This window comes from Zeus faber, assembly GCF_960531495.2.
Source record: "Zeus faber genome assembly, chromosome: 7".
In the NCBI taxonomy this organism is placed as follows: Eukaryota; Metazoa; Chordata; class Actinopteri; order Zeiformes; family Zeidae; genus Zeus; species Zeus faber.
In genome coordinates, this window is record NC_137203.1 from 16,115,187 (window position 1) to 16,141,137 (window position 25,951).

The window sequence follows — 25,951 nt, forward strand, 5'->3', positions numbered from 1 at the left end:
CTGCCATTGGGATTGTACGCGCTAATTCTGGTGTAATATCCGAGGGGGTGCCTGGTGCATACGCACATGCAGAGATTCACGCAAATACACACGTTCAAGATCCGGCCGACGCTCGCCCTCGAACAAATTTGAGTTATTCACACTCGACACTGAAATCAAGTTGTTGTTTTTTTATTCCTTGATGGATGTCACAACGTGTATTCATTCAACAGTGTGCTCAACTTTTCCATAATAATAATAATAATTATTATTTCTGAACATGTTTTTTGCTTGATCCACCTCGGGGTCTCGATCCCGTTTTTAGAAACTCGAGTTGTGAGCTTGGAACGGTCTTGCTGGGCTGCTGCTGCTGCCGCTGGTCACACAGCGCCACCTGTCGGCGTCGTTTTTAACGACAGCCACTGTTTGCTGCTCAACTACAGCAACTGGATTGTTTATGATCATTCATCTTAGTACACGCGCTATTGTGGTGTCAGCCGTGCAAGTATAGTCACGGATGCCAACATCCAAACTACACACACACACAGGCGCGCGTCCATGAAAGTGTATAGTGTATTCACATTCAATGGATTACCATTATTCAGTTCTGCTGTTTCATGAAAATACTGTATGTCAATTGATTGAAGGACATTAAACACAATTCTCTCAACCAGCCAACTTTCTCAAGCCATTCAGCCCCAGCATTTTTTTATTAATCCATTGTAAATTGCAATGAAGCTGAATGAGTGCCAGTATTGATCCTTTAACCATCAACGCTGGTGAAACAAAACTTCATTTTGCCCTTTTCGCTTAAACCCAGGCAAACTAGTCGTCTGTGGGTTGTCAAAAGAAGCATGAAAATAAATGTAGCCTTATAAAAGGTGTAAGATTATTTTCCTGGACTTTCTACCTTCCTTGTAGTAGTTAAACATGAGCTTGCAAATGCACAAATATGGTTTCCATTAGGAGAAAGCTTTCAGCAGTTTAGAAATTAAATCCACCGTGATCGGGTCTCCTGTGTGTTCTCGAGGGCTTCCATGTTGACTCAAGCCGGTGGCCATGTGGTCAGAACTGTCGGGTAATGGTTGGCGGGTTCATCGATTACATCTCACAAGTTTACAGTGAACGATCACAATATTGTACTCAAGCTTTTAAAGAAATTCGGCATCACTTGCCTCTTCACTCGCCCATTACCATGCATTTAGCAGACGCTTTTATCCAAAGCGACTTACAATTATTCAAACACGGACGGACGCAGCCATCAGGAGCAATTGGGGGTTAAGTGTCTTGCTCAAGGACACTACAGCATGCTAGCAGGAATCAGCACATACTCAAATAATAAAAGGATTAATCTCTGCTGGTGAATTAACCAAACTGAATAAACCCTAATGAAGTCCCCCTCAAATTTAAAACTTTCAAGCAGGGTAACCAACTATATGGAGTTGTGCTGATTGAACCTGTATTGCTTGTTAAATTCCAGGCAGTTAACCACCAACCTACTGGAATGCAGTGATGCTCCGATCATGGCCTATTAATTATGTAGGTCAAGACAACGTCAACATGCTCATGTCCCTAGAAACTATGCAGTCCAGTACTTCCTTTTGCAAGGGGGGGGGGATCCCTTCAACCGGCATTTGAAAGAATCTTATTCATTTTCCTCTACCTTGGGAGAAAGCGTTGCAGGGTTCAAACCAAACCAATATTTTCTTTGACATTCATATTCACATTTCGGTATCAGTCTTCTCAATTTGCAAGGTTTTACACGTGTAAACGCAAGCTGGAATTTCGTTACGTGTGAAAACAGGTTTTAATGCGTTTATCCAAGCGATGAACAGCTTTCGTTTCGTCAGAAATTCATGATACCCGACATACGTACGGACACACGCAAAACACACAAAGGCTTGGACAAGTCATAGTTCCAACTGCTCAAAACTTTTATTTTGTGGGAAATGAAGATTAAAATTAAATTAAAATATAAAATTTAAATGGGCAGATGTGGCAGGACAGGGCGGGGGCTTTCCACACACAAAAATAGAGAGGGGTACTATGGCTACAAAATGGAGTCTTAAAATAGGAACATAAGTCGCTTGGAACAAAGCCTGGTCACTCAGGAAGTTGTGTTTATATATAAAAAAAAAAAAAAAAGAAAAAAAGAAAAAAAAAAAAGACAAATGCAGTTAGTTGATATTATAAACCCCCTCCATCTGAAACATCCTCATACTCTGTCAGTGCTATAGCTCTCCTTGTTCTGGTTTCTTCCAGGGACTTGATAACTTGACCTTTGTCATAATCCTTTCCATCTTAATGTAACGTCTTTTCCTGCGGTTTTGAAAAAGTAAACAAAAAGAAAAGTCCTTCAAAAAATAAAATGCAGCAACCACATTTCATGTTCTACTATTACATATACAGTATATATATATATATATATTATATATATATATATAAATACATACATAAATATCTTACATGTACAACCAATTTTGAAAAGGGGGTAAAGAGAACAAAAGTGTTATGAGGACTCGTGGAGGGAGGGGAGTGGGGGTTTCTCATTGTAAGGGTAGTGTGGTTTTTGTATTGGTTTTTGCCTACGCACTCAGCACACACACGTAGAGCCTTATTTGGGGGGGGGGGGGGGGGGGGGGCAGCGTTGGGGGATGCATTCCTCAGTTGGCCCAATAGGGGGAATTGCCATAGCTGGACTTGCTGCCTTGAGTCTTCTGCTGCATGCTGCTTGATTGGTTGCGCTGACCAGGACCGCCCTGCAGGGGGAGGGAGAGAACCACATGCGTTAATCATGCTTTTTGTAGTGGAAGAGCGTTGCGTGTAAACCTGTTACGCAGAACTATATTGATTGTATAAACTCTGCCGATATAGTGTTCATCTGTATTTGGCTTTGAGCGTGCTCGCAAAAATGTAACTTTTCTCCGGTGATCCTGACTGAAATTTTAATTTCAAGGGAAACATTTTTGGCAGTTAAGGCAAAGCCATTTAAAATAAAAAAAAAATAAAAAAAAGGGCCCAAAGATAAACCATTGTTCGTTTCTATGCTTGTCCTTACCTGTCCATCCTGTGCAAGATGGTGGTGCAGCAGCTGTGAGTGCGGCTGTTGGTGTGCGGGCAGGATGTGCAGGAAGGGGGCAGGGGCATAGCCAGGGGCCCCTCCAGGGTTGAGGGGACCCGTTCCAGCCAGCGCTGAAGGGAGGCTGAAGGGTGGAGGTGTCCCTGTGTGAAAGCCCTGCTTGTCAAAGGACTGGCAAGCGAAGAGAGAGAAAAACAAATAAATGGACAAATGGATACTATAAGAACTGAAGGTAAACTACCTTAGAGTTCTCAGCTCATGTTGAATTATATAAATTAGTTTAAGCTCTGCTCAAGTTGAAACATTTTAAAATCATAAAACTGGCATCTTTAAATTGTGCAACAGTACAGTCTACTGTAAAGTCATTGTCAGATGTAATATGAAAGATGCGGAATGCAGCGCACAACCAGGACAGTGTACCTGGGTTTTGCTGTAGATGGATCCTCCCATGTCAGGCACTCCTCCACTGCTGCCGGACCCAGACAGTCCCGGAGCTAAAAGAGGAGAAGGAATTGGGGGGAGGGACGAGGAGGGAAGATAGGGTAAAGAAAGTAAAGACAAAGAAATGGGAGTGAAGAAAAAAAAAAAAAAAAAAAAAAAAAAGGAATAATGTATACATCTGTAAAAAATAAAAATTCGCCATTCACCCCTGACCATTTCTCCATTGTTAGTAGAAGGAGGGACAGCCAATAAGAAAAGGCACTTAAGTGAGGAAGCGCAGCTTTCATTCATATTCACCTCAAGGCGCGTGTGTATTTATGTACACATGCATGTGCATCTGCAAACATGCGCGCATACACACCTTTCTCTGGAGCCCTTGAGCACAAGAGGGGTCTGTAATTATGTATACCTGTGTTCTGGGCCGGGCCACTGAATTGATAAGTGTGGGTGCAAGAGGGTGTGGATACCTTTCCCTGGGCCGCTGCCCGCTGACTTGGCCTGTGACTGGGCAGAGCCTCCGTACCCTCCCTTACTGTACTCCCCACCGTGGGCCTGAGATAGGTCATCAAAGGCTGAGAGGAGGAGGAGGAGGAGGAGGAAAAAGAAGAATAGAGCAAAAGAAATGAGGGAGGATGAGGACAGAATGGCATGGAGGGGGAAGAGAAATGAGAGGTGGAGCACAAGATGGAGAGGAAGGAGATGCCAGATGAAAAATGGATGTGGAGAGAGCAAGGGGTGTGGGGGGGGCAAGGGAGAAAGAAGCAGTAAGGTAACCTGACTAACACGGTGAGCTGCATCTATCTGTGGCTGCCTCCAACAGGGGGATAAGCTACGCATGCAGCAAAAGCAAAAAAAGGAAAACCCAAACACAGGCCCCAATACACACACATGCATGCAGTTATTGTACCTGGACCAAGGTGTGCAAGTTTTGAAACAGTTGACCAGTAATTTCATTCACTTTCAACTCTTAATAGTCTGATTCATCCCAATATATATATATAAATACACAGTCTATCATGTCTCACACTCAAACAGGCTGCACTCAACAGTAACACTCCAGGAAACGTGATGTGATCTGAAGGAGCAATCATTGATCAAAGAATCTGCGCAACAGTTAAAATGAGCACGAGTCCAGCAGCACCGATAACAGAAACATATTTGACAGCCCCGTCTCTGATCCCAACTTGGTTTGCAGGAATGGTGTGGGCATTCTCAAGGGCAATTTATACTCCGGGTCAGAGTGATATGAATTTCGTCAGCTGCTCATGCCCATGTGGATGTCTGGGCATCCGCCATACGCGCCTGAGCACGCCCACTGCACATGCACCAGTGATGTTCACCAGAAAATAAGTTGACAATCGTCACTTAATCATACCGTAAACCAGCATTAAGGTCACTAAGCAATTGACTTTGTTTGGTGGTCAGTATTTCACCATAGGTTCATTCAGAAACCGGTATTCCGCACTTCAGAGCTCAATGTATTCTGTTGGCACTGTTCGGCAAAATGTGGAAGGCTGCGGTAAATTTGTGCTTTTTTTACCCATTTTGATTTCTAGTGCGCATGTGGGGAAGACGTCCACAGACACTGAATGTAGTATGTTGTTGAAAGGCAGTGGCATTTACATTTCCATGGTTAGGCGACATATAGTGTCTTTACCAAGAGTGGCATTTGCTAGTGTTGGCATACAATGACAACATCAGGCTCTGATGTTAAACCCCTAGTGCACTCCTCAGGCAGTATCATAAATCCAGGGCTCCAAATAGCTTCCCAAGTGCCAATTTCTCGAGTGTTTCGTTCAGTTTGGTCCCCTACACCCCCAGAAGGGTTAACAGCGAGTCCCAGACACCCCACCAATATCAGAAACCCTCAGCCTACCAATATTCCACGTACAGTGAGAAACCTCAACCACTAACCCTGGCACTGCCCAGACATGCCAGGTGGATACCCTCCATCCCCAATTACCACAACCACACGTATTGGTGGCACCTGTCCGTACAGGTCTCCTTGGTGACCACCATCCATCCACAATGATAATGACACTTGTGGAGCTACCTCCCCAACCGATCTGTTTTCTTGTCATCCACAGCCACCCATCCGCCGTGTTTACCAGACATTAATTTATTTGAGGCGGCCCGGCCACATTCATTCTCTTTCTCCCTCTCGGGTCCTCTGTAGGAGCGGTCGGGGTGCAATTTACATCCCTGTCTCCCCCTCCATGCGTAATGGAGACATTGGAGAGGGAGTGATCACGTGTCCCGTTTCTCTAAATAATGCAAATCAAAACATTCATGTCTTTTACTCAATTTCCTTATTGAATTAAAAAAAAAGAAAAAGAAAAATCACTGTGCATAACAGGGAGACTCTCTCAGTCACTCTTACCAAAAATTAACCTCTATGCAGTTGCTTTCAGCTACACCCTTCAAAAACTTGGTTATGATGATGTCAAGTGTAGGGGACCCGAGCCTAGACTAAGCAGACAACATGACAAAAGGTCCTCAAGTCCAGCTGTGCCATAATGCTATTGAAAAGAAATCCCATTACAGTCTTCAATGCAGTGAACTGAAGGCAAAGCTATAAGGCTTTGTTTCCATCTTAACCTTCATTCTGTGAATAAAAACAATTTGTGCACAGATTCGATTAAGCCCTTTGCCAAATACGTTCCATATTTGGTTATTGGCCTTTATTATCACATAAATTCACGACAGCTCAAAGTGAGAGATGCAAACTGAACAACAGGGAACATTTATAAAGGAATCGGGACCAACCAGGAAGCGCTGCAGAGTTATCAACATGTCTTTGGGTTAATACCCCAAAATATACATCTCTGCACATTCCTGACCATTATTCAAGAGGCCAAATCGGCCAAACATGTAGCAGTTAAAAAAAAAAAAAAAATTTAAAAAAAATCCTACTTGTGGTCCATTGTTTTTCTACTTCATGAAATACTTCCATTGTTCAATTCTAGATGTAATTGCAATAGGAGCCTTAGGCCAACATCAATTGAAAAATTACTTCTTGAACAGGAGGAGAATTTGAATATAGACCCTATTTCCTTGTCCCTTTGCATTGTTTTGAGACAATTTCTAGTCATCTCAACTTTCTTCTCGCACTGTGAAGCACATTACACTGCAAAAATGTACTATATACAAATATGATTGGATCCATTGATTAACACATTACCTGTGCCGTACGCATGCTGTCCATAACTGGGCTGGTGCTGTTGGTGGTACTGGTTCGAAGGGTTGGCAAGACCCATGGCTGGCTGCTTGGCTGAAGCCGGAGGCACAAAAACAGGGCCATACTGGAAGGCTGAGGGCACTCCAGGCATGCCAGCATAGTATGGTAGACCTGTGGAGAGATGGGCTAACTTGAATGATTACATTCAATATTAATAAAACACTACATAGGAAAAAATAAAATTAGTGAAAAGACTGCCGTTTATTCTAAAGAAAGATTTTGAAATTTAGAATGGGTTCTTTAAGTGCAAATAAATAATATGAAGTGCGATCCCTTCCATTTTCCAAAATGCAAGCTCAAGATTAATGGGTGCTAGTGAGATAGGAGAATAAAAGTGCATGGAATACCCCTCTCCAGTGGTTTACGCTGTCTGATAAATAGAAATGTACGCTGTTCTTACCAGTGTATCCGTAGCCAGGGGGCAGGGGTGGGTTGAGGAAGGCCTGGTTCTGGGCCTGCTGGCCCTGGTTCTGGCCCTGGCCTTGCCCCTGTGTTCCTGCCTGGGGTGCCTGCTGCTGCTGGGATTGCACCCCACCTGCAGACAGGCTAGTGGGGGGTGCTGGAGAGGACGAATCAGCCCTGCCAAACTTTGTTGCCTCGCCTGGAATATTACATGAGAGGGGTCAGTCAGTGTGTTTAAAAAATAAAAGAAAGAAAATGTCTGAGTCAATGTAAAGGCGGCTTTTAGCATTTTTTTCCAACTACTCACAAGCAGCTAATTTCCATTTGGCACATAACTTTAAACAATTTACTATGTAATACAGAAGCAAACCCCTGTGGAAGCACTTCTTCAAGACCGCTCGAAACAAGTGATTTAACAATTTGTCCAAGAAAAGTGGATATTTCATGGAAAATTTTAAACATCACTGAATTAAACCGAAAAAGTGAAAAGTACCCAGCTTTCTGTAGTTTTATACACCCAGAGCACCTCTAGTTTGTTTCTTTGCCAAGCTGAAACTGTAGTTGCAAAAGAGCAGCATGGCATCACAGCAGGGCTTTTTTCCCATGACATTTTGTGTTCAAGTCCTAAGTTCATTAAATGGCCAAGACCCCCACAGGAAAGAGCCATGAAAGGCTGTATCACACTTTACTTGATTAGGAATTTTCTTATCATTGCTGAATTAAAAACAAATCCATAAAACAGAAACATAGGCTTCTTAATAAAAAAATAAATAAAAAATAAATCAGGAGAGCACGGTTGTATGAGCAACTTCAAATCTGCCAATTATCAGCACATGGAAGACAAAAAAAAAAAAAAATCCATCCAGATAGTTTACCAGAGTAGGGATTGTTGGCAAGACCATCTCTACCGGGTATTGCAGCAGCCGTACCAGGGAATGTCACACCATAGTAGTCCTTCAGAGAGAGAGGGATGGAAAAAGGAAAACACAAGGTTTGCAATGTTTTTGGTTTTTTTTGGCTTAATATGGTATGATTATTTGGATAATCAGCCGATTATCAGATGGCCTATTGATTAATACGCACCATGGGAAGGCGAGACTGCAACATTTGCAGATCCTCGTATCCATAAATCTGCTGTGAAATAAACACACCCCAAAAATTCATAAAGTTATAGAAAAAAGGTCGATAGGAATTTGACAAATCTTTGGTTTCTCCATTTCAAATGCTCAAGGCTCCAGAAAGGGCAATAGCGTCATGAGAGCCATCACAGTTACATAATCACCTGATTGCAATTATCTGAGTTTATCGCATTCTGCTAAATAGTTTCCTTAAGCGTAATGTCAACCAAATGAAACCAATAAAATGTGAAGTTCGAGTGTTCTATCAGTGAAGTTGAAGCCTTATTTTTCATGGTGCTCGGTTTGCCACACAGAAAGAAAACTTGCAGTACTAAATGTGAGCTGGTGTCGCAGCACTAAAAACTGCCAACAGGGAATGATTTATTATCAGAATAATCATAAGGAAACACACAATAGATATCAGGCAAATACACATGAATTTCCTGGTTCAAGACTTGAGCAAGGGTGTTTTAATTAAGTTTTCTTTTAAGATTTCAGAGCCAGCCTTTTGGTGTATGTAAGCATTTTGGCGTGTTAAAGCATGATATTAAAAATTAAATGGAGGGTCCAACTGTAGCATTGTAAGAAATACACAGTTATCAACAACCTGCTGAACCTCAGCGTAATAAGAAATTAAAACAATCATTGACACTGAGCATTACAGCTTTGCCTCCATGTATTGAAAGAATGAGTATGTGTAGGATTAAATGCACAACACACCGCAGGGATAGAACAACAACATGTAAAAGCTGAATGTACAGATAAGCTTCTCTTGGTGGTTAATTGAGTGTAATGGACCTCGATTACCAATGAAAGCAAGTAGTTACCGGATAAGCAGGGAGCAGGCCACCAGGGCCCATAATATACTGGTTGGCCATCAGAGGGGGCACTCCTTGGGCAAGGTTAGGCGGTGCTTTACCTTTGGAGCAGAGGAAACCAATGGAATTTGATTTCAAACAGGTAAAAGAAAAAAATATCAATCTTTTTCATCTTCTGAAAACATGGCTTTAAGAAGACAACTTTGTCCAGGGCTGTAACTAACTAAAATACTAATGAGACAGTCATCAACACAATACACAAGTAATTCTGAACCCGATGGTCCATTTACTAAGCATGTAAAAATTACAAGTGAAATTCCAATATAAAACTAGAATTACTGCCTCGCGGTTGTATGGCTTCGCCAACCAGTCAAGTTGCAGTTTACGTCCAGACTCATAACACACCCATCAGCAACAACATTAAAACTAGGGCTGTAACCGACTCTGAGCATTCTCAGTCGAATCGGTTTCGCCCGTTTCATGCAAATATTCGACTATTCGTCGTGGTGACAGGGGTGCCTTCCCAAGGGGGGGCAATAGGGGGCGCATTTCGCGCACCAGGCTCCCTCTCCGATGGCATGACGATGTGCATGCCAGCGATGGGGTGCCTGCGATCGGCGCGCCAAAACAGTGCGCTTTTATTTTAGATGTAGGTTATTTTATGTCTGCTTATGGAACGAAACAAGTGTGTATGGAATGGTACGGAATGAAACGGTGCGTAATGGGGACACTTTCTCCATGTCTCTCCCCGATCACCCCCTCTCCATGTGTTATGCACAGAAAATAAATCTTAACGTGTCGTGCCCCATTCCCACACTTTTTTTTTTGTAGTTTTATTTGTAGGAGCAGGGGCAGGTTCAGGGTGCACCGAAGGCTGTTTGTATCCTTGTCCCGGTGCGGAAGAGTCACAAAAAAATATTTGAGTCCCCTTTTTTATAATTCCTCATTGAAATGTTATCCATGTGCATTTTGTAAGCTTGTGTTTTATCCTGTTATTGTAATGCACACTGATGGAGAAAGGACAAGAAGAGGTGTAAAGAAACAAGTCATTCCGCACTCACACCAACCAGATGTGCTATAATGTACAACCCTTTCCATCTGTGCATTAAAAAAATAAAAATAAATAAATGTCAAGGCTGCTCAACTTGAAGAATCAGTTGAGTGATGGGTTTTAGACTGATGATTTGACTCGCTGTCTTTCAGGGGGCAGTGCTTATTAAAACCACCACTAATATTGTCTAGCCCCCCCCCCACGTGCTGCCGAAATATCTGACAACACCTCTGAGGGTGTTCTGTGGTATCTGACACCGAGACGTTAGCAGCAGATCCTTAAAGTCCTGGATGTTGTGATGTGGGGGGGGCCCACCATGGATCGGGCTTGTTGTTCCAGCGCTTCCCAGATGCACAACCAGATGGGCTAGACTTCGCTCCCAAGGTGCATCAATGAGCCTATGGGGGCCCATGACCCTGTCACCAATTGTCCTTTCATGGACCACTTTTGGTAGGTACTAACCACTGCATACCGGGAACACCTCACAAGACCTGCAGTTTTGGAGATGCTCTGATCCAGTCGTCTATAGTCACCACAATTTGGCCCTTGTCAAAGTCGCTCAGATACTTGCACTTGGCCATTTTTCCTGCTTCCAACACACTAATTTCAAGAAGTGACCGACCATTTGCTGCCTTATATATCCAACATTGGTAGTGAAGAATATGCATTATGAGGTTTTGCCAGTATTTGACCCCTGACCACTTGGCAGACTCACCGGAAGTGGAGGTGGTGAGCAGGGGCGCTGTGCGGCTGGCTGAGACTGAAAGAGCAGCATTAGCGGCGTTTATGCCGTTGAGTCCGGGGGCTCCAGCGGGGATCAGGCCGTTGGGGTTTACACCGTTAGCCACCATGGGAGTCGAAAGACCGAGGTTGATCGTCTGGCTTGATGATGACGAGAAGGCATGCATGCTACTGATGCCGCTGTTGCTCTCGTCACTGACCATCTGTTCAGAGGTAGGTGGAAGGATAGAAGTAGAAAAGGATAAAGAAATGGTAAGATTAGAAGAGGACAGCAGTGCATGCAGGGTTTAAAACCTAGCAGTAGGAGATGGCTGACAATAGGCAATCCCACAAAACACCAATACGAAGCACATTCTGGCACTGCTGAGCCTATAAGAACAAAACAGATCACATTACTTAATTGGATTATATGCAATTGCGGTAGAGACGTTGGCCCTTTCTCAATCTGCGTTCTTGTCTGTACTTGTGAAACGTCATCAGTCGAGGACCAAGTACTGTTCCAATTCAAAGTCCGCATCAAGCCAAGTCCAGTCCAAAGGCCCGGATGTGGACTTGCTCCGCCCATTTTATCGAGGATGCATTGGTGGTGACTTGTGTGGACTTGGGACAGCCAAATATCCCAGAATGCATTTCGCACCAAGCGGTGTTAATGGTATTGGTCCCCGGGAGTCTGTACTCCCGAGTCGAACTTGCCAAGTCTGAACTACCAAGGCCACAAGTCCGGACTTCGCGTACTTCGTATTGAGAAACGGCCATTGACCCCATCAACAGGCTAAATTACAGACAAGTCTGTAAGCAGCTCCACTGGCCACGTCAGCGGCGCGGCATTTCTCTATTTTATCGCAAGGTTAATTGTTCACGACAATGCGAGCCTTTTCCGTATAAACAAAAGATAAAACTACATAGAATTGTTTTTGTAAAGAGTACAATCGATTTAAATGTGTTTTATATGAGCCTACATTGTACCAGAGACCCAGAGCTGCTGCCAAATTTGCTTATTGATCAAGATGCATTTTAAATATAAAGGACAAACATACATGTAACTGGTAGAAGTAATGAAATACAGTACCAACATTTCACACTGACTAAACAATTACAGTTGTAGCTCACATTTCAATTATACTGTGACCCATGGCAAGGTCGACCAGACAGACAAAATGAAGGACACGCAGACAGAACCTCCGTGGAAAGCCGATGCCAGTTTTATTGCCTGCCATGAGGCTTACAAGTAACCCTGGTTGAGGTGTCCAATCGGAAAATAACCCCCTGGGACGGCCGTGTCCCTTTTTATTACCAACTTCTCTTCTACTTGTGCCAGGCACTCACGTCACGTCCCTCTCTCTTCTCCTTCCACACTGGCTCTCCGCTGGGAGCCTGCCCCCTAGCTGGGCCAATTACTCACTATCCTGGACACCTCCCCTCCAATCAGATGAACAGATGAATTATAACAGCCCACCAATGAACTTGAACCCCCACCTACCCCTCCCACCAGCTACACACACTGTTACACTATTAAAAGTTATTTATGACAGACTATAAAACCCTTTTTTTTTTTTATACCTATATAAAAAAAGTTTCTTAAATATAAAGATACCAAAACTGTGGTTACCAAAAAACTGTGATACATACTGAACCGCGGGCCCACTGTACTGTTGCATCCCTAATACAGATACATTTTGAAGCATTGTCTCACATATTGATCACCCTTTAAGGTTCAACTTGTCCATCAAATTTTTCCATTCACGTGCATGCATCACTTACACACAGAGCAATCAGAGGGAAATAATGTGAAATGCACATCCCTTATGCGGACACTTAAACACAACTGAGTGAATATTTGATCTTATGTGCTCGTGCATTTTCTCACCGTTAGGGAGGAGCTTGTCGTGAGCGCAGATCCAGGTGAGTGAGTGCTGGTCACGTGACTAAACAGAGAAAGACGTTACAACCAATTGGTTCAACCTCATCCACTGAATCTAATGAAGGAGCCACAGATCTCAGGCCAGTGGTGGAGACGAACGATTCAGCCATTTGTCATTCTACATGAAGTCATTCTGACATGTGCTTGTAACCATCATGATCTTCCGCAAAAAAAAAAAAAAAAAAAAAAAAGAGGAGGTCAAAGGAAAACAACAGAAAGAAATGTATCTCTAACCTGGTGAGAGAGGGGAGGGGTGCAGAGTGGGAGGGGGTGACTGCGGGCGATGGGACGTGGTGAGTCGAGCCACAATCGCTCGTCATCACGGGAGAATCAGCCTTGGCTGTTCGAGATGCAGAGGACGTGGCTGGAGGGAAATAAAAACGTTTTTAGCGGTTCATTAGGAGAAAAAAGGTGCATGGATGAAGTACCTTAAAATGTAGAAAACAAACAGACTAGTTAGTTGAGGAGTTGGTTAAATGTTCCTATCCAAACTCATTTAAACCCTTAATAATTGTTACTTTCTACTAGATGCGTTAAGTATTAAGTATACATGCCATCAGCTGTTAATGGCTACTCCAAAGGTTGAAAATACTTACTATCCTGTGTGCTTGGTGCCTTCATGCTGCTGTAGCCATTCTTCAAGATAAAAAAAGAAAAAGTTAAAAATCATTAAATCCAGTTTCATCTGCAGCGTTTCAGTATAAAGAAGCCACATAGAAAAATATCTCAAGCAGAGCTGTGGTTTGCCCTCACAGTTAGAGGTCCAGCAGGAGTAGAGATGTCTTTGCTCTGGGAGAAGGCCAGGTGGGGTGGCAGGGACCTGGAGCTGCTGCTTTCCACCCGGCTGCCCAGAGAGGGGGCTGTAGAGGATTGTGGGGGGGCAGCACTTGGGAGACCGAGCGAAGGTGAAGGCGTGGCACTGGGCAAGCCCAGAGACGGTGAGGGGAAGCTGGGATCTGATACCGCTGGAGGGAGGGTAGACAAGCTGCTTGTGGGGTCACTGAGGGAACAGAACAAAAATACAGAATATTTACTTTTAATGCATTCATTGGAATTAATTTTATCTTGAACAATTTAAAATAGACAAATCAGTAGATACATGGTCCTTTACCTGACTGGTCCGGGCTTTGAGAACAGGCTGCTCTGTGACTGTGCGGCTACAGAAATGGGGACTTGAGCTGGAGCTGCAGTTGGTTCTCGTACTGCATCAGTCTGTGACACGTCCACCGTACCAGCCCCGGCATCAGAACCAAAGTCCAGTGCTCCAAACTGGAAGTTTAGACCAGACACGTCTGCTGAGCCAGGCATCTCCACCGCAGAGGACGGGATCTGGGGATGGAAGAACAAAAAAAAGTTATGTGAATGTTCTTCTTTCTTTTCTTTGATTCTTGATTTAAGGTCTCTTCATAAAGACTATTGAAAAAAATATATATATGCACTGACAATTTGGACGATCAAATAGTCATAGATAGCATCTCTAAAAATGTCACTAAATGCATGACACGCATAATATGTATTGCATACTGCACCAGTGATCCTTACTTTTGAGGGAGGAGGGACTCTGCGTCTCTGGGTCTTAATCTGTCGCTGTGGGGGCTCCGAGATAGGGGGTTCCATGGATGACTGCTTAACTCCTGGTGAGGTGCCGTCTCTGGCAGGGGGAAGGGAGCACTCGTGGCCTGAGAAAAGGGCTCATTTTAATACAGAGCACAAGATTCAAAATACAGCCTCCTTGGAGAAATTAGGGGCACTTTTAAGATGGGACAGTGCTACATGTTGCACATACCTGGCGGTGTGGGGACCATTGGGGCATGTGGAGGCAGGACTGAGGGCTCTGCAGTGGGAAGAATGGTGGACTGTTGCTGCCTCTGAGCCAGCTGGCTCAGCACTGCTGACGGCTCTGGCTGCAGCTTCAGCTCCACTAGAGGAAAGATACAAAGACGTGTGAAGAAATAAGTCATTCTGTACACCAACCAGATGTACTACAATGTACAGGCTTTTCCATCTGTGCATCAAAAAAATAAAAAATAAATAAAATAATAAAAATTCTATGCCATCAACAGAATTATCTATACCACTAGTTCTCAAACTATGGTACGAGCTCCTCAAGTGGTACGGAGGAATGACCAAAATATATGATGATTTAATGATTCATTTATTTTAAAAACATATCAAAACTTATTTTGAATGAAAATACTTAAACTAATTGATTGCTGAAATAGAAACTAAAATAAGTTTTACGTTTCCTGTCATATTTTTGTTCATGAATGTAGCGCATGCTAGTGATGGGAATTCCAGCTCTTTTGAGTGAGCCAGATCATTTGGCTCAGCAATAAAAGGAGATAAGCTCTCAGACAGGAGCCAGCTCCCATCGTTGGCTCATAGAGCAGACTCATCACTAGCGCGTGCATACGTTTATGATTACCGGTTATTAGAAGCTAACTGTGATGGAAAGATAGTAAGCCAAGGTAAAACAAATGGTTCAAAAACACAGCAATCATGGCTCCAAACGGGAACTATTAGGAAGAGAAGTGCAGATAAGGAGGACAAAATTTCAATCCTGTTGAAACTGAAGCGGCCAGTGAACCGAGCACAAGTGCTAGTGTCTACTTAAGCAGCGCCAGTGATGTCGTCACAGCACCTGCTAGCAGCAAACAGCGCAAAACATTGATGTAGAGTTCAGACTACGTGATTCTGGGTTGATTTGCCGCTCGCAGACAGGTTTTTGGAGATTGCCAAGCGACGCCCCAGATAGAAGGAAAATCATAGCGCGCTCGTGAGTGACAAACATGTGGTGTGAACTGCTCACTACGTGATCTGAGCGCTCGCCGACAACGGTGAGACAGCAAGCATTTTAATATCTGGTCGTGTCAGGATCGAGTCAGGAGGGACGCAACAAGCTACATCCAATGAGAGCAGACACAGGGTGACGGAGTTGAGGAGAGACAGGAGAGCACGGAGCAGCAGCCAGAAACACACAACATACCTATTTTACTTTTCTTCTGTTGGTTTAATATATTTCTTATTTAAAATTCTGCTTTAGTTTTTTTTTTTTTTTTTAGTGATCAAGAACCTCTCTCTCTCGCGCCAATTCCTCCTGGTCTTCTAAAGTGTGACCCCTGTGGCCGATCAGCCATTTAGGTGGCAGTGGGCAAACCACGAGACTGTAAGATTCCCGATCACAAGACAAAGTTGTGAAGTGTGAACAGTACAGCAATCCGACAACTTTGAAAGTCATGTAGTGTGCCCATAGCATGAGGAGATATTACTCGAGTTACCTTAAATTTGGATTCAGTCAGAGCGGGACAGGAAGAGCCTAGGCTGCAATGTGTGGTATGCGGTGATGTTCTTAGCAATGAATCTGTGAAACCATCGCATTTCAAACCGCACCTTCAACCAAACACGCAATGCTAAAAGACAAACCAGTTGCTCCCCCCCCCAGAACTGAAGCAGTCCAAGTCCACAATTCAAGCTTGTGTTACACCCGTAGCCAAATCACAGGAAGCCTTGTATCCTGCCAGCCACCACATAGCGAAAGCCGGTAAGCCACACACGATTGGCGAACTGTGTCTACCATTAGCCAAAGAGTTGACACGTGTGCGGAGAAGTCTGCCAAACATCTAAACTTGGTGCCACTTTCAAAACACTGTGTTGCGCAGAATTGGGGGACGGCAGATCACGTTATAATCATGATTATTCCATCCAGCTAGAGGAAACTACTGATGTTGCAGATTGGGTCAATTTGCTTGTTAACGTCAGATATGAATATGACATGCGACTCAGGAGGACTTTGTTCTGTAAATCACTGGAGACCAGAAATATAACTGAGCACATATTCCAGCTACTGGATGCCTTTGTCCAAGAGAACGAACAAGGTTGGGAAAAAGTATGTTAAGCGTCCACATGGACGGCGCCAGGGCTATGACAGGTGGCCACAGCAGAGTAGCAGCCCAGAATTGCGAGGTGGAACCCGAGGTACGTAGGACACAATGCAGCATCAATCGCGAGGCCCTGGTGGTGAAGAGGACGCCTGAAGAACTGAAGTCTGTTCTGAGCTCTGCTTTGAAAGCTGAACTCATTAAGGCCTGACCGATGCATTCTCGCCTGCTTCACATTGCTATCCAGGCTTTTCTAACTGCACAGAAACATCCAGATGTTCTTACAGGACAAAAAGGTCCCCTTATCAGATGTTTTCGGAGGTACTGTGTGGCTCAGTCAACTGGCATACTCGGACATATTCTCTCATTTGAACAAACTGAACGTGGGATGACAGGGACTGCAAATAAATGATTTTGGCGTGCAGGCGAAAATCAACACAATGCTGAAAAAGATGGAATCGTTCGAAATCAAGGCAGGTAATGTTTTAGCTTTCCCGAGGCAAGTTTTCAGTTTTCTGTCTGACAACAACCTGGCCATTGATGATCGGCTCAGGGACAACAACGTTGTGCGCTTTGTCTCACTTAGTTCCGCCAATATTTCACAGTGATGACCGAAGTGAACAACTGGTCAAGAAATCCTTTCGCCATTGAAACCTCTGAAATGCCCAACAACTTCACTGTTTGTGAGCAGAAGAGTTGAATAGAATAGTCTTGTGATGAATCCTTGAAGTATGCTTTCAGAAGACAGTCGTTGGACTTTTGGATACAGCAACACAGCAAATACCCTGCCCGAGGAAAAGGCTGTGCGCGCTCGCCTTCCTTTTGCGACCACAGAGCGAAAAAGGCTTCTCTTCACTTGCCTTCATCAAGACTAAATAGTATGGCTGTTCCCGACTAAAGATTTTCCGAGTGACTATTTGTCGTCAGTTCAAGCGATGAGTTGACAAATCGCTGCATTTTTACTATATTAACCTAATTATTTAAATATGTGTTTGGGGCTTCAGAAAATGATTCCAGGGCTGTGAGAGAATGTTATAAGTAACATTGTTAACACTGTGCTACATTACAGATAAATAAAAATGTAATAACCATCCTTCAAAATATAAATTTAACATACAAGAGCTGCATGCTGAAAGCGAGCTCCTTTAAATTACACCGATTCAACTTATTAGGCCCTACTATTTTATTCATGTACACATTAAAACAACATATTGACATAATTTGCACTGAAATACGCCTTACCGAAGATAGTTCTCCCGGTGTGTCTGTTTACCCTCGTGCCGCAGACTCCCTAAACCCTGCTGTGCAGGGTTGCCAGGTCCGTGATAAAAACGGCCAATAAAACCAGCCCAAAACCATAACTCAAAATACACCCCTGCCAAACCATATATACTGATTTTAAAGGCCAGCCACATGGCTATGATTTCTATCACAAAACCTCAAAAAGTAGCCCAATTCCAAGGGAAAATTGGGGACCTGGCATCCCTATCGCTGCGCCCAGTCCCCGGGGCACAGCCGCGGCCTTTAAAATACGATTTGATTATTGAAGAATGTTATTAACGGTTTCAAATGGCTCTTATAATATACGCAATATCTTTTATTAGAGACACAATACTTTCTCAAGACTTTTAGATGACTTCATGCGTTGCGCACGCATGAAGCGAGCTGCCTGTTAGTTGCCGGCTAAAGCCGCCCATCAAAAGCGCGCGCACATCAGTAAGTCACGAGTAAGTCACGATGGTGACGGTGACGTCAGTCATAATGGCGCTACTTGGAGCGCCTAATATTTCAGGTGGTATGTGGTGTAAAAAGTTTGAAAACCACTCTATACAAACACTAGAGCTGCACAATGTATCATTTTTATCATTCTTGCAATATGAATTTCCACAATACACATCAAAAAAGGGCTGCGTTACACGCCAATCAAACAGGGAGCTGCTTAACATGTTTCAAATCTATGTAAAAAATAAAACTGAAAAATGAGGCAAAGGAAGCAGGTGTGTGCATATGACTCACCATGTGGTGCAATGACAGGGCCATTCTCCGAACGCTGAGCTTTAACATCTAAAGAGGGGGACATGGCAGCGCTTGGAACAAGGGGGGGGCCAGCTTCTTTGATGAAGCTACTGTTGCCGGCAGTGATCAAGGTCTGACTGGATCGCTGACCGAGCCTTGGCCCGTTGAGTTGCTCAGGTATCCTGATTTCAGAGGAAGGGGCGGGCTTAGCTGCTGTAAGAGAGCCAAAACCAGATCCCAGCACAGAGGACTGGCACACACACAAAAAAAAAAAAAAAAAAAAAAGGAGGGATATAGGTTATTTGAGAGCAATGTCTGTAAAACAGCATCATCAGTAATCAACTTTATATCTCAATTTGAAGGTGCACAATTTTTTAATTGGACATGGTGCAACTTTTTTTTTTTATTATATTGTTATTAAAAGCAGTGGGTCTGGCTCAGGTAGCCATAGACCCATAGAGTATAAAAAAGCCCCACCAAAACTTAACTACAGAAGGAAATGGTTTATAAAATTACAACATTTGTAGCGATTCACATTACTTTCTATTATTTGTGTGGCATGTGGCCTGAATAGCAGGGATGTATAGTTGCTCATGCACGGTTTGTCCCATTTCAGAGTGTGAGGCTCACCAGAGCAGTGTGTGCATAGGTGGTATTGGCAGAGGCAGCATGGGCGTAGCTGTTGGCGGCGGCGTGTGCATAGCTGTGTGTGGCAGTGCGCCCATTGTGGTGAGAGTTGGTGAACACCAGGCTTTGGCCCAAACCATCAGAGGGGGCATCCACTATAACCCCCAAGTCAGAATCCAGAGCACCCCCGACCCCTGCTCCTGCCTTGGGCAGTAAGCTCGACAGGTCCACACTATGGAACAAAAAGGACAACGACTGTTCAAATAGAAGGTTATGTTGAAGGGAATTGGAAAACACTTTGTCACCTGAATATCATATATGAAGTATTGTTGGGGGCACCACTTACTTGTGTGTAGGGGGGATGTGGTTTTCTGGAGCAGATGTGGCTGTGAAGACTTTGGTCTCAGACAGCTAGGGGAGAGAACATTTAGACATCTTAACACAGCTGATCTACACACTTCAAAACTTCAAATGTGATTAACTCATGACATACACAACATGGCCAACAAAGATCAAGAAATCATTAAAAATCCATCTTACATCTTCATTCCAGTCCTCTGATGCCCAATCCTCCATATTTCCTCTGAATGTTCCTAACAAGAGAGCAATGACGGTATCATACATCAACTTAGCCATAACTTTATAATTGACAAGACATATGATCCACCGCATCAAAGAACACAGGGCTTTGTGTGTAGTGCATGGATTGTTTTGACAGGGTGGGGGCTTTAAGTCACAACTAGTGTTTTATCTATTGTGAAGTTACTGGCCATTATTTCTGTGTGATGGCATGGCAATAAAAAAAAAATACTTTGAAAGCTGAGGCAGCATAAGCTAGAGCTGCTGCAAAGTTTCAGAAATGTTGAGATTGAATTTGTCTCTCAAGCTAGGATGGTTAATAATGTACTGCAACAGAACACAGGGAAGCCCCACAGCCAACTTAAATGCAGTGAGTGGATAGGAGAAATTGTTTACATTCAATATTTTCTTACGGTTTTTAAACATATCACGACAAGCAAAGAAAAATCACCAATTCAATTTGGGTTGCACAAGAAGGAAGGCTATCAGCACACTATCAGCTCATAATTTATTGGGAGATGAATGTCCAGAATTTAAATCCTTTCCTTCTTAACAGTATTGTCACCAAAAAAATTATTCTGACCATACGCCTGACTCAGGAATGTAATGGATTGGAAATCTATTATTTCACGACTGCTCAATTTCTGTTTTTGGAGCTCTCACCAGTACCCTCAGCACCTTCATTGCCGTCAGCTTCCCACATGTCTTGACGAGCTGCGCTAGAGTGTGCTGCGTAGTCCGCTGGGTTGAAGGTCCTGTATTAAAAGACAGGAAAGGAAATTAAAAAAAAATAAAAAATAAAAAAAAATAAAGGTTTGGCGGGCAGACAAGGAGCAGAGGTAAAGAATTAAGAGCTGCAACTGCCATCACACCCACAGTAACAGAAAAGTGTAAACAGCAGGAGCTTCAGTGTTTGTTAATCCACAAATCAATGCTCAGACATGTGCTTGGAAATGACCGTCACCTTCTCATGCCATTGCAGACGTGCGTTTTCACATATAGACTTACCCCATTCCCTGAGAGGAGAACCTGTTTCCAGCAGCTGCTCTTCCTCTACCACGACCCACTTCCCCTGAGAGACGCATGAAAGCCACGTCAAATCTCCACCTCCTTGGAGAACATTAACATCTATATGGAAGTCTGACATTTTTCCAATCAAGGCACTGGCGGCGAGGTCTGCATGTTCAGTATTTTAGAGTAACCCAAGAATCCACCAGATGACATCCAGTGATTAAGCAGTCACTTTGATTCATGCCACTAAATAGTTTCTAGTTATATGATTTAATGTGTTGATGAGTGCGATGGCAAGCTACTTCCAAGAGTAATTCAATTTAATATTGAAAGTGGAAAGCCAAGTCATAACTACAGAAGCAAATAACATTATTTTTGTCTGGCAATAAAAACAATCTGAATGAGATCAAATATGGAAGAAACATAAATTTTATGCCTTTTAGACATGTAAAATGGAGATGTATGTAAATTATGTTCTAATGAGTTACAATGAAAAGTCAGCCTACACTGCTCAGAAAAAAAAACCTGTACATGTGGATTAAGTTTAGTATGATATGGTGGGATGATAAAAAGTCACCTGTTCATCTCTAACCATAACGGGTAACATACCTTTTGTTGCTTTGATATTATCTAGGATGATGTTTCAATTTTTTGGGAGAGTAAAATTTGTTTGAACTTTAACGTAACTGTCTGGAGTGGATACCATCACCATAAATAAAAGCAAAACCAAACTAGTGCTAATGTACAGGCCATTAAAAACCCTTTAATAAAATATTTCAATCAATTTGAAGGTGCAAAAGGTACCCAAAGTTTGATACCATGTGCAAAGAGAAACAGGCTAATCAGAAGAACAGAATTCTGTTTCAAGATTTCAAGACTGGTTGGTTTGAGATACTAAATTTTCTTTCAACCACGTGATTTTCAAAATCATTTCTCAATACTTTTTTTTTTTTTTTTATTAAGGGGAGGGGGGGTCTTCTGTGTATATGTGGGACTCTAATTACAGGTTTTAATCCTGTTGCCTTGCATTAATGGCAATTGAAATTCCTCTGGCACCAAAGGAAAGGGAGCATTGGTACCAATATTCTTAAAGCAGTCAAACAAATTAGAAATATGGATTTACATGTGGTCTACATACTTGAATTGTTCGCCAGCACTCACCTCTTCCCCTTCCCCGGCGACCGCGGTCCCCACCCCGCTCTCCAGGAATCACCTCAAACCCATTCTCTTCTGACCGACCTGAAAGCCAGCAAAAAAAAAAAAAATTTGAAATTGAGGTTAGAATAATATCAAAAAAAGTCTGACTAATGCATGCTTGAGCACAGCCATGCTAGCCTAGTTCAAACTAATTGGAAATTATGCAGGTTAATTAATTCCAAAGCAGCATAATTCATCTTTATTTAAACTTAGAGCTGTGGCAAATTGGTGGACAACACTGACCACTGAATCTCGGAGAGACTGAACTTTTAAATTTTCCATCTTGTCTTAAATATCTGGGTTTTAACTCGATGAAGGCTACTCCCATGACCAAGAGTTTACTATAAAGCCAATAGACATTTACACACACAGACACAAAATGTCAGGTCTCCCTTTCTTACCATCACGGCCTCGACTGGTTCCCCGGCCCCTACGATTGGATCCACCACGTCCACGACTGGCCTCCCTGTCGCCTCCCCTCCTGTCCTTGCTCTCCTTTATCTCCGAGGTGCCCCCCTCTTTCCCCAAGTTCCGTTTTTTCCCCACCGTCTCCCAGGAATTGGTGGCCTGATGGACACACACCGGAAAAATATAAATAAAGATGTTAAAAGGTGGCCAATTTACTATTAAGTAGGTAATTAAGAGTATAACCTTCTCGTTGGAGATTGTCTTCAGCTACTTCACATGCAACAACTGAACTTAAGCTAATGTGCATTGTGTGTGATTGTTTGGCAGGAATTTGTGTGGGCTCTCACTGTGTCTGAGGTGCTCTCCAGCAGGAAATTGATGGCTCTGTTGACATCTTCGTTGCAGTCATGGAGGGCTACCATACACTCGTCCTGAGTCTTCCCGCTCACTTCGATTAGCTGCAATATTATAGGAGCACATAAGAATTTACGTCAATGATTTCACAAAATGTCAATTCAAGTTTCCGTGATAAAGAAAATGATTGAAAAAAAAGTGTGGAAAATGCACAGCAGAAATTCATTGGAGCCAGTTTTACACCGGTTTTCTTCACCTCACCAAAACAAATCCCTGTACAATTTAATTTATACCAAAGGATGGATAGTTAAAGTTTAAACGCACTGTTGAATATATAAACAAATAAAGCAAGTTACCTGTTTGACTTTATCCTCAAAGCCAGCATCATTTTCGTCGTAAATCATCTGGGCCAGACGAATTTGTTCTGCCGTGGCCTTTGAAAAACGAAACAATACACAAGTTATCTAACAAACAATAACGGGACTCTGATTTTTCGCTAACGCCTGGAGTCTATATGCAGAGCAAGAACAAGAAAGTGAATCTGCCGTTCCAGATATGACCCCACCTGTATCTGTTTCTGTGGCTGTGTTGTTTGTGTGTTGGTGGGCAGCGTTCTATCCCGTGTCCCCCGGGCAGGGCTGCTGACCACTGAAGTCATCATATACAGTATATACAAAACAATGTATGTACAAAATAGAAAAAAAATCTACAGGGACAAAAGAGAAAACAAAGTAGTTGGAAAAAAAAAAACCACCCATGTTACATTACGTTCTTAAAATATTGTGTTGACATTCAGAGGAATTTTACTGTGATAATATATCGGGCTTTTACAGTACGCTGCGTACACCACTGGATGTTTTGAACTGCTCCATGTAAGACTATAACCCCATCTGTTGCCCTAGCCTGGGTTATATTTAGACAGCGGAGAGGGGGCCATCCGGGTGTCAATTTACAACCCCCCCCGTCACCCACTCAGACTGAAAAACACACGAACACGCTCACCCCAAAACACGGAAACGTTAACTAGTTCTACACGACAACGACACTATCTCGCAGTTTGACGAGAAAGCGAAAGAAAACTGCCAAAACCTGTGACGCATTTCCTCCAAGTAACGCTCCACACAAAGCACGCAGATTAGGGAGGCTGTCCTCGCCTGGCTACAGCTCATTGTTTTTCCTTCTTTTGAGTTTATTTATTTTATTTTTTTTATGGCGGCCGGCATTACCGTCCTCCACTTGGTTGTGCTCGCTGCTTCTGCACATGAGACCCCGCACCGCACCTGCGTGCGTTTGTTTTTACACCAACGTACACGTCTAGTATGACATCTGTGTGACGTAGTTTAAGAGCGGCATCTACTGTGCGTGGGCAACAACTAATACGACAAAGCGTCGACCGCGATAAAGCCACCGATTAAAAACCGACCGAACGAGATCTCGCCATGTCCGCAACGACACGATCGATTGCGTAACATCGCCTCGTCAAAGTTACACTGTAAACAACGTCGCCACATTTCAGCTTATTTGCGAAGCAGACATTTGTTCGCACGCTTCGCTGTGTCGAGGGGAGACCTGAGCGGCGGTAGCGGCGAGCCGCCGCTAGCCTCAGCGTTAACTTTAGTGTTAGCTTTAGCCGGGCTCGGCGTCTTTGTTCGCACTTTTGTCTCCAATCCAACGGGCTGCCTCGATACTAGCACGTCGGCCACGTCTCCGCGGGACAAGCGCCATAGGAAACACAACCGAGCGACGGCCTTACTTCTCAAATGCTGTGCAAACAAATAAAAACACGACCCCGAGCGACAGCCTTCCCTTTGTGTGAGCCAACCGTAGCCAGCTAGCATGCTAAGCTAACTTCCCTGGCATGTGTACGGGCCGTTCTCACAATGCGACGCTACAGTAAACCTAACTTGTGCTTGTAGAAGATCACCCGAGTGGGACTTGGAGGTTCCAAAGTCACGGTTAAAAGAAAAAACCAAACAAACCCCCCCACATTTCTCATCCCAAGCGTAAGAAAAAAAACAACGGAATTATTTTTTTACTGTTATTATTGTTATTATTATTATTATTATTATTATTATTATTATTTGAACGAGTCAAACCTTTTCCGGCTCTTTACCTGCTAACACGCTTCGCTCAGCCAGCAGCAGCAGATGACGTCACGTGACCCAGCGCGCCGTCGTCTTAACGTCGAGGGGCCGAGGCGGCCAATCAGGACCGGTCGAACAGGAATAGCGGTGTGACGTCACGTTATTGACGTGCGCGTTCCCGGGGCTGGCGCGTCGTGGACGTGCGCCATGATGTCGGGGCAGAGCGGCTTCCGAGCGTCTTGCGTGCGAGCGTTCGTGAACAGTTTTGATCAACCTCCGCTGAAAAGAAATCACTTACAATTTTGTTTTGCTTGCGGCAGAGAACATGTACATATACTACATACAGTATACATACATATACTACATACAGTATACATACATATACTACATACAGTATATATATTCGTAGTTGACATTTCACTGTATACATGTATGTGACGAATAAACCTCTTGAATCTTCTTACGTTTATCAGAACGTTTATGCTTATGTTCTATTTTCTGTGTTTATCATTGCTCATTGTGGTGATGCGAGATGCTGTCACACGGTAATTGCCCTCCATCGATGGGTAAATATCACACGTCTAAATTATATTTATATCCACTTTATTGTGTAGTGCTTCGTGGAGTAATTGTACTTTTTATTATTTACAAAAACTTCCTGGGAGTTAATATTGTAAAAGAAAAACCACAGCACACCCAACCTGAAAAACAAAAATATTTTAATCATATTTTATATTTGTGATCTTCACCCACCGTCCTCAAACGGGTTACTTAAATGGAAACAGTCTTAATGTTAAAAAAAAAAAATAATAATAATAATAATGATAATAATAATAATAAATACAAGCTAACTAATAAATAATTGACCCAAAGGAGCTGCACTTTTTTCTTAGTTGTGCGTCTTTGGTTCACACCCTGCCATTCATCAAGTCCGGCTCCAGCCCCTGACCGAGCCCTGACCGAGGGGTCAAAGGTGGTTCTGTACTTCACCCACTCCAAACGCAAACAA

The 25,951-nt window shown here is 43.3% G+C and overlaps 1 protein-coding gene across 6 annotated transcripts; it reads right to left on the reverse strand.

Moving 5' to 3' along the window:
* Positions 1–1,895: 1,895 nt before the first annotated feature.
* On the reverse strand, positions 1,896–25,007 carry LOC307232690 (ubiquitin-associated protein 2-like). Of its 6 annotated transcripts, none has more exons than XM_080003797.1 (29): positions 24,972–25,007; positions 23,424–23,564; positions 23,215–23,292; positions 22,852–22,962; positions 22,498–22,663; positions 22,061–22,138; positions 20,897–20,960; positions 20,567–20,643; positions 19,850–19,902; positions 19,656–19,720; positions 19,313–19,541; positions 18,683–18,932; positions 14,575–14,709; positions 14,331–14,467; positions 13,900–14,117; positions 13,542–13,788; positions 13,385–13,424; positions 13,023–13,152; positions 12,735–12,792; positions 10,842–11,070; positions 9,085–9,176; positions 8,223–8,273; positions 8,015–8,093; positions 7,138–7,338; positions 6,681–6,848; positions 3,967–4,071; positions 3,479–3,552; positions 3,038–3,229; positions 1,896–2,738 (listed from the first exon to the last, which is right to left on the reverse strand). In XM_080003797.1, exons 2-29 carry the CDS (start codon positions 23,517–23,519, stop codon positions 2,643–2,645), a joined length of 3,519 nt encoding a protein of 1,172 aa, XP_079859923.1. In that variant the 5' UTR covers positions 23,520–23,564; positions 24,972–25,007; the 3' UTR covers positions 1,896–2,642. The 6 variants fall into 6 exon arrangements, with proteins under 6 accessions (XP_079859923.1, XP_079859919.1, XP_079859920.1 ...); XM_080003793.1 differs by having other exon boundaries at positions 20,552–20,643; XM_080003794.1 differs by having other exon boundaries at positions 20,552–20,643; positions 24,955–24,979.
* Positions 25,008–25,951: the final 944 nt, after the last annotated feature.

Excerpts from the sequence above, each read along its gene's own strand:
- LOC307232690 (XM_080003793.1), bottom strand. The coding sequence starts at position 23,519 with ATGATGACTTCAGTGGTCAGCAGCCCTGCCCGGGGGACACGGGATAGA. Across the intron at positions 8,274-9,084 it reads GCCTGCTCCCTGCTTATCCG|CAGATTTATGGATACGAGGA; the intron begins GTAACTACTTGC and ends TTTATTTCACAG. Across the intron at positions 4,072-6,680 it reads ACAGCATGCGTACGGCACAG|CCTTTGATGACCTATCTCAG; the intron begins GTAATGTGTTAA and ends TCCTCCTCTCAG.